General features: G+C 37.0%; 1 protein-coding gene across 1 annotated transcript; it reads left to right on the top strand.

Moving 5' to 3' along the window:
• The first annotated feature begins 1,045 nt into the window (after positions 1-1,045).
• LOC107847396 (pleiotropic drug resistance protein 2) lies at positions 1,046-10,478 on the top strand. Its single transcript, XM_016691603.2, has 20 exons — positions 1,046-1,974; positions 3,353-3,473; positions 3,961-4,049; positions 4,356-4,440; positions 4,580-4,870; positions 4,960-5,050; positions 5,163-6,063; positions 6,152-6,312; positions 6,404-6,507; positions 6,589-6,745; positions 6,826-6,906; positions 7,014-7,165; positions 7,512-7,844; positions 7,930-8,220; positions 8,302-8,385; positions 8,693-8,826; positions 8,942-9,169; positions 9,259-9,430; positions 9,649-9,903; positions 10,003-10,478. Exons 1-20 carry the CDS (start codon positions 1,580-1,582, stop codon positions 10,273-10,275), a joined length of 4,398 nt encoding a protein of 1,465 aa, XP_016547089.1. The 5' UTR covers positions 1,046-1,579; the 3' UTR covers positions 10,276-10,478.
• The last annotated feature ends 126 nt before the right edge of the window (positions 10,479-10,604 follow it).

Below are 10,604 nucleotides of genomic sequence, written 5' to 3'. Positions count from 1 at the left end.
CATGTTATAGTAGATCACCATACTATAGGTTATCAAATAATCCTATATAGAATTAATTTTCAATGCTTCTCCAACTAATCAAATTAAACACTAATCACTAACCAAAATTAAAAATTCAAAAGTGGAACATAACCAAAAAGACTAATATTAGTCAATAGTCTAATATTAGTTAGATTAGTTACCACTTAGGCTCTCAAATATTGTCTCTCCCCTACCCTAAAAAATATTATTTAATTTTACACTAGGTGCAATTTAACTAATTATGACAAATTATTGCTTTATCTTTCAAATAATTTAAGAGTTAACTATTTCTATGTTGACTTTTATACTTATTTCCTCGGTGTACATAATCAACCATTTTTCTGGAGGTGTCAAATGAGCGAGTTGAGTTGAATTTGATAGATTAAAATAAATTGATTTAATAAATGGACGGTTTATTGACCTATCCAAAAGTTACTTGCGCTGAAATGCAGGTTATAGTTCTAGTCTCTCAACTCGACTATGTTTTAATTGCTTTTTTGTTCTTTTAAGAAAAAATTGAGTACTTAATAATCTTTTTTCTTTATTATGCCTATATATAACCTATCAAATTAAAATAAAATTGTCTATTTTATAATATTTTTACAAGATCTCTCGTATCAATTTAGACTACATATCAACCCAACTTTCTATACGTTGAGCTAAAAAATGAACGACATTTGAATTAAAATATCCAATTTTCTAATAAATGAACGACATTTAAATTAAAATATCCAATTTTCTGCACGTTGAGCTAATAAATGGACAGTCAATAAGCTACTAAAGAGGGAAAAGTAACTAAATTCTCCCCATTTGACCAGAAAAATATTTCAAGAAAAATGTATCACTTATACCTTTTTTTTTCAATTCCATCAACTTCACCACCCCACTATCCTCTATGGAGTTAGGGGAATTAAGGCAAGAAGTCAGTGTCTAATGCACCATTAATAAAAGAAAGTTTATAATATAAGATTCTTTTTTTTTCTAATTAAAGTATATATATGTATACACACTAGCAAAAAGTTGCATGGACATTTCTTGATAACCTTGAATGTAACCTCCAAATATTGCTTTCTTTTATAGAGGTCATTTAATGCAAATGTATCATTGGTTTATGAACAACTCTCCAAAATCTTGATCATTCCGAACCTCTTTTGTCGAAAAACTAAACTGTATATATATATAATATAGTAGACGTTGAATCCCCTTGGATTCTCTGTGAGTTTACTTCTTTATACTTTGAATCCCGTTGGTGAAAATCCTGACTTCGTTACTAAGTGAACCTGTCAAAATCTTGATCATTCTTTAGGAACACTTCAAAAGATTTGATCTTTACTACTTATCTTATACATGTTTCTCTATTCTTGATGTGTCACTATTAGTGGTATAACATACTTCTTTATACTTTGACTCCCGTTAGTGAAAGTCCTGACTTCGTTACTGAGTGAACCTGTCAAAATCTTGATCATTCTTTAGGAACACTTCAAAAGATTTGATCTTTACTACTGATCTTGTACTATTAGTGGTATAACAATCTAAGGAAGAAGGGAAAAGGTTGAAAATGATGGAGGGGGCATTTGTGGGGGATGAGTTAACAAGATTGAGGAGTAGTAATAGTAGGGGGACAAGTTGGAGGTCATCACAGAGTATAAAGGAAGTGTTTGGAGGGCAAAGGGATGCATTTTTTATGAAGAATTATAGTACGCGATGGCGAGAGATGGCAGAGGAGGAGGAGAAAGAGCTGAAATGGGCTGCTATAGATCGGTTGCCAACGTATGATAGAATGAGAAAAGGGATGATGAAGGAAGTGATAGGCAATGGGAGAGTGGTTCATCATGAAGTTGATATGACTAAGCTTGGCAATCAAGATAGGAAACTGCTCATGGAAAGTATTCTTAAGGTTGTAGAAGATGATAATGAGAAGTTCCTTAGAAGACTCAGAAGTAGGACAGACAGGTGAGTTTTTGTTCTCGTTGACGTGATATCATAACAACCTTTTACACTATCAGCGTACAAAAGTTAAACTCGATGAACAATATCTTGATCATTTCTGAGTTTTGGATATGATGTGGTTGCTGCATGTTCTCTTTCTCGTTACCAATTTCACTTACTATGAATAGTTACATGTAGTTCCGTGTTAAATGACATGACATCATAACAACCTTTTGCACTATCAGCACACAAAAGTTCAACTTGATGAACAGTATCTTGTACCATTTTTTAGTTTTGGATATGATGTAGTTGCTGCATGTTCTCTTTCGAGATACTAATTTCCCTTATTATGAATAGTTACATGTAGTTCTCTTTTAAATGATGTGATATCAAAACAACCTTGTACACTATCAGCATACATAGTTAAACTCAATGAACAATATCTTGATCATTTTTGAGTTTTGGATATGATGTAGTTACTGCATGCTCTTTTTCTCGTTACGAATTTCACTTATTATGAATAGTTACATGTAATTCTCATTTAAATGACGTGACATCATAACAACCTTCTACACTATCAAAGTACATAGTTAAACTCGATGAACAATATCTTGATCATATTTGAGTTTTGGATTTGATGTTGTTGCTGCACGTTCTCTTTCGAGATACTAATTTCACTTATTATGAATAGTTACATGTGGTTCTGTGTTAAATGACGTGACATCATAACAACTTTTTGCACTATCAGCGTACAAAAGTTCAACTCGATGAACAATATCTTGATCATTTTTGAGTTTTGGATATGATGTAGTTGCTGCATGCTCTCTTTGGAGATACTAATTTCACTTATTATGAATAGTTACATGTAATTCTCTTTTAAATGAAGTGACATCAAAAGAACCGTCTATACTATCAGCGTACATAGTTAAACTCGATGAACAATATCTTGATCATTTTTGAGTTTTGGATATGATGTAGTTGCTGCATGCTCTCTTTGGAGATACTAATTTCACTTATTATGAATAGTTACATGTAATTATTCTCTTTTAAATGACGTGACATCAAAAACAACCTTCTACACTATCACCGTACATAGTTGAAACTTATACTCGATGAACAATATCTTGATAATTTTTGAGTTTTGGATATGATGATTGATGAAGATGCTGCATGTTCTCTTTCTGGTTACTAATCTCATTTATTATGAATAGTTACATGCAATCATCTTCTAGATGACGTGACGTAAAGACCCTATACACTATCAGCGTACAGAAGTTTAACTCGATGCATAATATTAGTACTTTTCCATTTTTTTCTTCTTTTGATATCATATACTAGCGTAAGATATAATGAAGATGCTGTATGTTATACTATACTGACGTAAAATTTTACGCTGATACAGGGTCGGGATAGAGATCCCAAAGATAGAAGTGAGATATCAGAACTTAAGTGTCGAAGGAGATGCATATGTTGGGAGAAGAGCACTTCCAACTCTGCTGAATTCCACCTTGAATACCATAGAGGTACTGTTTTTCCTCCTTTTAAACATAAATGCATCGTTGTACTAAAAAGCTATGTTGCTCGTACTTCAAAAATGTTGCAGCATCTGTGTCGGATCCTCCAAAAAAATGCACTACTTGAGGATCCGAAACACACTTGACGAAATTTTTGAAGAGTCGGAGCAACAAAGACTAAATGTAATAACAACACCAAAACAAGGATGAATGCTATGGGGTTCTCCTTCGGATGACATGTCAGTTAGTTTCGGAGAAGTTAGAAAGAAGTTGAACGAGCAGAAAGGAATCTGCATTAGAGTTATATTAACTTTCTACAAGCTATGTTGCTCGGATACTCCAAACATGTCGTGGCACCCGTGTCGGATCCTCCAAAAATGCACAACTTTTGAAGGATCCAACACGCACACGTCAACATTTTTGAAGTGTCCGAGCAAAATAGACAAGATATATCGTTCTTTTCTTTGTTCTTACATTGAACATATGACATGAACAGGCTGCTCTTGGATTGATCAATCTTTCTCCATCCAAGAAAAGGGTTGTAAAAATTCTCGAAGATGTGAGTGGAATTATACGGCCATCGAGGTATGAACTTGCTTTTGTTTCTTGACTAACATTTCAAAAGTTAGTAGACATAGTAGCATTTGATAAAGATAGTTGTCTCTCCATATGCGGGACGAAGCATGTTGCTGCAAGAAGCATAACCCCGTAGTTCTTCTAGAGAATCTCCTAATTGTTCGAGAGCAAGTAGAACGAGATTCTCTTACCATAAAGAATTCGGTTCAGATGTAGGACGATTAGATCATCAAAGACTTGATCTTTTTAAGTGTCATATTTTGCTTTAGATGTCCTTTAGCTTGTTGCTTATCACTTATGCTGAGTTGATTTCAGGATGACATTACTCCTAGGGCCTCCTGGTTCAGGAAAAACTACATTGTTAAAAGCACTTGCAGGAAAAAGCGAAGACGATCTGAGGGTAAAAATTGTTTACTCATATGCCAATGAATCCTCCTTGATTTCCCCTTAGACACTGGTTTAAAAGAAAAGTAAAATAGCTTAATACAGTTTTGGAATTATTTCTTTCCCTTAGCTTAATGGTGAGTTATATTTTGCAGGTGAAAGGAAAGATTACGTATTGTGGGCATGAGTTTCATGAATTTGTTCCTCAAAGAACAAGTGCTTATATTAGCCAACATGATCTGCATCATGGAGAGATGACAGTTCGTGAAACGTTAGATTTTGCTGGAAGATGCTTGGGTGTTGGAACCCGGTATGATTTATTGGTGGAGTTGTCAAGACGAGAAAAAGAAGCGGGTATAATGCCGGATCCTCAGATTGATGCATTTATGAAAGCCACAGCAATGGAGGGCCAAGAGACAAGTTTAATTACAGATTATGTACTCAAGGTCTGTAACTTCTTTTTTTTTTAAAAGGTATCAGCCTTCTTGTTTGTGCCGAAGCCCTTATAATAACAGTAATAGCCATTTCCAAACAGATTCTTGGATTAGATATTTGTGCTGATATCATGGTTGGAGACGATATGAGAAGAGGCATTTCAGGTGGACAAAAGAAGCGCGTCACTACTGGTATATATTTCTCAGTCTATGTTCTTTTGATGGTTTTTCTATGTTTGGTTTCTATGAACTCATCGTTTTTCATTATATTTCCTTAATGATCTGTCTGTTGGCTGAAATGAAGGGGAAATGCTGGTTGGACCAGCGAAAGCGTTTTTCATGGATGAAATATCGAAGGGGCTGGACAGTTCCACCACTTATCAGATTGTCAAGTTTATGAGGCAGATGGTTCATGTTAACGATATAACTATGGTTATCTCCCTCTTACAGCCTGATCCTGAGACGTTTGATTTATTTGACGATGTTATTCTCCTGTCAGAAGGTCAAATTGTTTACCAGGGTCCGAGAGAAAACGTTCTTGAATTCTTCGAGTACATGGGATTTAGATGTCCCGAAAGGAAAGGAATTGCAGATTTTCTGGTGGAAGTTACTTCTAAGAAAGACCAAGAACAGTATTGGTTCAGAAATAGCAGGCCTTACGTATATATATCTGTTCCTGAGTTTGCTGAGTCCTTCAATTCTTTTCAGATTGGTGAACAAATTATTGTAGAACTTACATTTCCATATGATAAGTTCAGCGTCCATCGTGCAGCATTGGTGAAAAATAAATATGGTATCTCCAATTTGGAGCTCTTCAAGGCATGCTTCTCAAGGGAATGGCTGCTGATGAAACGCAGTTCGTTCCTGTACATCTTTAAAACTGTCCAAATCACTATCATGGCAACTATTGCCTTGACGGTGTTTTTGAGAACACAAATGAAAGCTGGCAATGTGAGGGATTCTGCTAAGTTCTGGGGAGCGTTGTTTTTCAGTCTCATCAACGTGATGTTCAATGGGATGCAAGAGCTTGCGATGACAGTTTTTAGGCTTCCTGTGTTTTTCAAGCAGAGAGATAGCTTATTTTATCCAGCATGGGCATTTGCCTTGCCGATTTGGGTGCTAAAAATTCCTATTTCGTTAATGGAATCTTCAATATGGATCATTCTTACGTACTACACCATTGGCTTTGCTCCGGCAGCCAGCAGGCGAGTTGCACATTTACTCGAAATGTCAAGCTTGATTCATTTTAGTACTGTAATAGCATGTAACGTACTAGTCTTTGTTTCCTTTCAGGTTCTTCAAGCAGCTATTGGCATTTGTCGGGGTCCATCAGATGGCTCTCTCTTTGTTCCGTTTTATTGCAGCAGCGGGAAGAACACAAGTAGTTGCGAACACACTTGGAACATTCACTTTGCTTCTGGTGTTTATACTTGGAGGCTTCATCGTCTCGAAAGGTCAGACTTCCATTGCTTTAGCTTTACGCCTCACATCATTTTTAACCAGTTAGATGTTGGAAGTACTGAAATACTAGACTGTTGTATACAGATGACATCCAAGATTGGATGATTTGGGGCTACTATGTGTCCCCTATGATGTATGGACAGAATGCAATTGCCATAAACGAATTTCTAGATGATCGTTGGAGTGCTGTAAGATTCGATTTCACATTCAGTTTTCAGTTGAATGTCATCAAGGCGACGGATCCTAACTTTTTCATTATTTTGGCACAGCCCACTAATGGTTCTCAAGCAACAGTAGGAAAGACTCTTCTCCATGACAGAGGCTTATTTACCACAGAAACTTGGTATTGGATATGCATTGTAGCACTTTTTGGATTTTCACTTCTCTTCAATGTCCTCTTCATTGCAGCTTTGACATTTTTAAATCGTACGTTCCCTTTTATTATTTTAACTTTCACAACTCAACTGTAAAGAGATCGGTATATTAACTCAAAACATGAAACTCAGCTCTTGGAGATACTAAAGGCGTCAGTGTTGAGGATGACAACAAAAACGATAGCAGGCCACAAGTAAAAGCAACAATAGGAGGTAACTTACAGATTTCTGTTTTGTACATTTTCAATCATCAACTTCTTCAGTTATAATAAACACACAGATTGAGGCTTAATTAATTCGTCATGTAATAACTACTGCAGGTATTCAGATGGGTGCTCGAACATGTTATCAAGCGAACACCTGTTCTGTTGTTCCTCTCCCGAATAATAAATCAAGAAAACGGATGGTCTTGCCGTTCCAGCCCCTTTCACTATCATTCAACCATGTGAATTACTATGTTGATATGCCTGCAGTAAGTTTTTTCCCCAATTTAACTGATGGTTCTTCTAACTTGAGCTGGGGGTCTATCGGAAACAGCCTCTCTACCTCTTTAGAGGTAGTGGTATGGACTGCGTACGCTCTACCCTCCCAAGACCCCACTATATGGGAATATACTGGGTATGTTGTTGTTGTTGTAACTGATGGTTCTCACTGTCTCTTCGTTATTAGGCATGAAACGTTGAGATTATATGGAATAGTGAGGATCCGTATAGCTGACCCCGACTTGTTTGGGATTGAGGCATAGTTGCTGTAGTCTCTCTTTCTTTAAGGCCACCTAGAATACGACACCTAAACAGACGTTATATTTTGTTTATCAGGAAATGAAGACTCAAGGAATTGAAGAAGATAGATTGCAACTTCTACGAGACGTTAGTGGTGCTTTCAGGCCTGGAATTCTAACAGCCTTAGTCGGTGTCAGTGGTGCTGGAAAGACCACCTTAATGGATGTCTTAGCAGGTAGAAAGACGGGTGGATACATTGAAGGAAGCATAAAGATTTCAGGTTACCCAAAGAATCAGACAACATTTGCTCGAGTCAGCGGTTACTGTGAACAAAATGACATTCATTCACCATATGTTACTATCTACGAGTCTCTCCTCTACTCAGCCTGGCTACGTCTACCCTCTGATGTAAAGACAGAAACACGAAAGGCAAGATAGTAACAAAAAGCAGACTCCGTTTTTAATACAAACTGTGTATTAAAGCTTCACTAACCTTGTTTCTTTCTAAGTGCAGATGTTTGTGGAAGAAGTCATGGAATTGGTTGAGCTCAAGCCATTGAGGAATGCTCTTGTTGGGCTCCCCGGGGTAGACGGTCTTTCTACTGAACAGAGAAAGAGGCTAACCACTGCTGTCGAATTAGTTGCAAATCCATCCATCATCTTCATGGATGAGCCAACATCAGGACTTGATGCCAGAGCTGCAGCTATTGTTATGCGAACTGTCAGAAAGACGGTGGATACAGGAAGAACAGTCGTCTGCACTATCCACCAGCCTAGTATAGATATTTTTGAAGCTTTCGATGAGGTATCTATCGACTCTATACATTATACATGTATAATTCCATTTTGTAAAATGACTAATGATAAAACTAAATTCTTGTTCAAGCTATTGTTGATGAAAAGAGGAGGTCAAGTAATATATGCTGGATCTCTTGGCGCGCGTTCCCAGACAATGGTTGAATATTTTGAGGTTAGTTGTCTTTCTTTCCTTTTCCCTTTTAAAAGTGAAACTTGGAAATACAACACTTCCTTCTGTCATGTATCCTCGATTAATGCAACCAGTTTCAATTCTCGATTCTAGTATTAAGTGAAAGATTATGCCTAGAGGTTCTGCATTATGAGGTAATTCTACTTTTCTAGAGCTAATAAGCAGCATAGGGGAAGTAGCACTATACATAGGAATCAACAACACGAAAACTTTGTTCTAAGTCAGCCCTTCCCTTAGAGGCTGTGATTCAAAATGTTCTAATTTTAACTTCCTGTATTTCATTCTGCAGGCCATACAAGGGGTTCCTAAAATCAGAGAGTGCGATAATCCAGCTACATGGATGCTTGATGTCAGCTCCTCTTCCATGGAAGCAAAACTTGATGTTGATTTTGCTGACGTCTATGCCAAGTCTGATCTTTATCAGTAAGTTCTTGCTGGCATCGCTAAACTAATCTGTCGTACTAACTGGAGTTATCGACTGAATTTTATTGATCTTCTTTTAACGTCATAATAATCAGAGTCTCAATTTTCATTGCAGGAGAAATCAACAACTAATCGAGGAACTTAGCACACCAGCACCGCGCTCAAAGGATCTCTACTTTCCTACTCAATATTCACAGTCCTTCATAACTCAATGCAAGGCCTGTTTCTGGAAACAACACTGGTCATACTGGAGGAATTCACAATATAATGCAATCAGATTCTTCATGACAGTAATCATAGGGATTATGTTTGGTGTCATCTTTTGGAATAAAGGGAACCAAATGTAAATCCTGAACTTTTTTATAGCCTTGTATTATGTTGGCGAATTCAAACTGAGAAATGTTTTGACTTTTATTTGATCTGTTAAAACAGATACAGACAACAAGACTTGCTTAATCTGCTTGGAGCTACTTATGCAGCTGTCATGTTTCTTGGAGCCACAAATGCTTCTGCAGTACAATCTGTCGTGGCTGTTGAAAGAACAGTTTTCTATCGCGAAAGAGCTGCTGGAATGTATTCAGAGTTGCCTTACGCATTTGCGCAGGTATCACATAAACTTTTCCGTTTTACATGCTTCACCTTCACTGATCTCTCAGTCTAGTGGCGCAACCAGGAATATTAGGGAAGTCAAAAGTAAACACACGAAAAAGCCAAAGTATTCAACGATTAGTTGTATTCAGTATTCACAAAAATATTTGACATTTTTCAAGTTTCTCAAGAAAAGAGGTTGGTTATGAGATATTTGGTTTATGTGATCTGCAGGTGGCTATAGAGACTATATATGTTGCAGTACAGACTTTTATTTATTCTCTTCTGTTGTTTTCGATGATTGGATACCAATGGACAGCAGCAAAGTTCTTCTATTTCTACTACTTCATATTCATGTGTTTCACCTATTTCTCCATGTATGGCATGATGGTTGTTGCTTTGACTCCTGGTTATCAAATTGCTGCCATTGTCATGTCCTTCTTTCTCAGTTTCTGGAACTTGTTCTCCGGTTTCCTTGTTCCACGCCCGGTATGCTATCCTTAAACCAGACAACTAGCAACCATTTCTTGTACATTTTCTTGATTTAAACTCACTAGGTGGTTTGTTTTTGGGTTATAACTTCTACAGCTAATTCCGGTGTGGTGGAGGTGGTACTACTGGGGTTCTCCAGTTGCATGGACAATATATGGGATTTTCGCGTCCCAGGTGGGAGACAGAACCGATGAACTTGAACTCCCCGGTGAAACAGTGAAAATGCAAGTGAATCAGTTCTTGAAAGAATATTTGGGATATGATCATGACTTTCTTGTAGCTGTGGTTTTTGCCCATGTTGGTTGGGTTCTTCTATTTTTCTTTGTTTTTGCTTATGGAATCAAGTTCTTGAACCACCAAACAAGGTAGAAAGGGAAGAAATTTCTCTGAATATCCTAAAGTTTCCTTTAGTTACTAAGGCATTTGTTTATTCCTTGAGTCGAGGGTCCACCGGCAAGTAAAGATCTGCATATACACTACCCTTGGAGGTGATTGTTGTTGTTGTAGTTGTACGAAGGTAATATGTATAAACACTCAAACAAGGAATTGTATGAAAGTTTGTTGCCTTGTTACATTCCATTCATAAATTGTGTAGTAAATGGAACATCAACATTGCTAAGAGAAACAACGCACCCTTTATTTTGGGATCACAAGTGATCTCTCTGGGCCAATGCGCACACACCTCACACCTCGACTAC

Source organism: Capsicum annuum, chromosome 11 (assembly GCF_002878395.1).
Source record: "Capsicum annuum cultivar UCD-10X-F1 chromosome 11, UCD10Xv1.1, whole genome shotgun sequence".
Taxonomy (NCBI): Eukaryota; Viridiplantae; Streptophyta; class Magnoliopsida; order Solanales; family Solanaceae; genus Capsicum; species Capsicum annuum.
This window is presented reverse-complemented; position numbering and strand designations above follow the sequence as displayed.

Bases quoted from the DNA above. Each gene is read 5' to 3' on its own strand.
- LOC107847396 (XM_016691603.2), top strand. From the start codon at position 1,580: ATGATGGAGGGGGCATTTGTGGGGGATGAGTTAACAAGATTGAGGAGT. The intron at 8,221-8,301 runs GTATCTATCGAC...TTCTTGTTCAAG, and splicing joins TTTTTGAAGCTTTCGATGAG to CTATTGTTGATGAAAAGAGG. The intron at 9,431-9,648 runs GTATCACATAAA...TGTGATCTGCAG, and splicing joins TGCCTTACGCATTTGCGCAG to GTGGCTATAGAGACTATATA.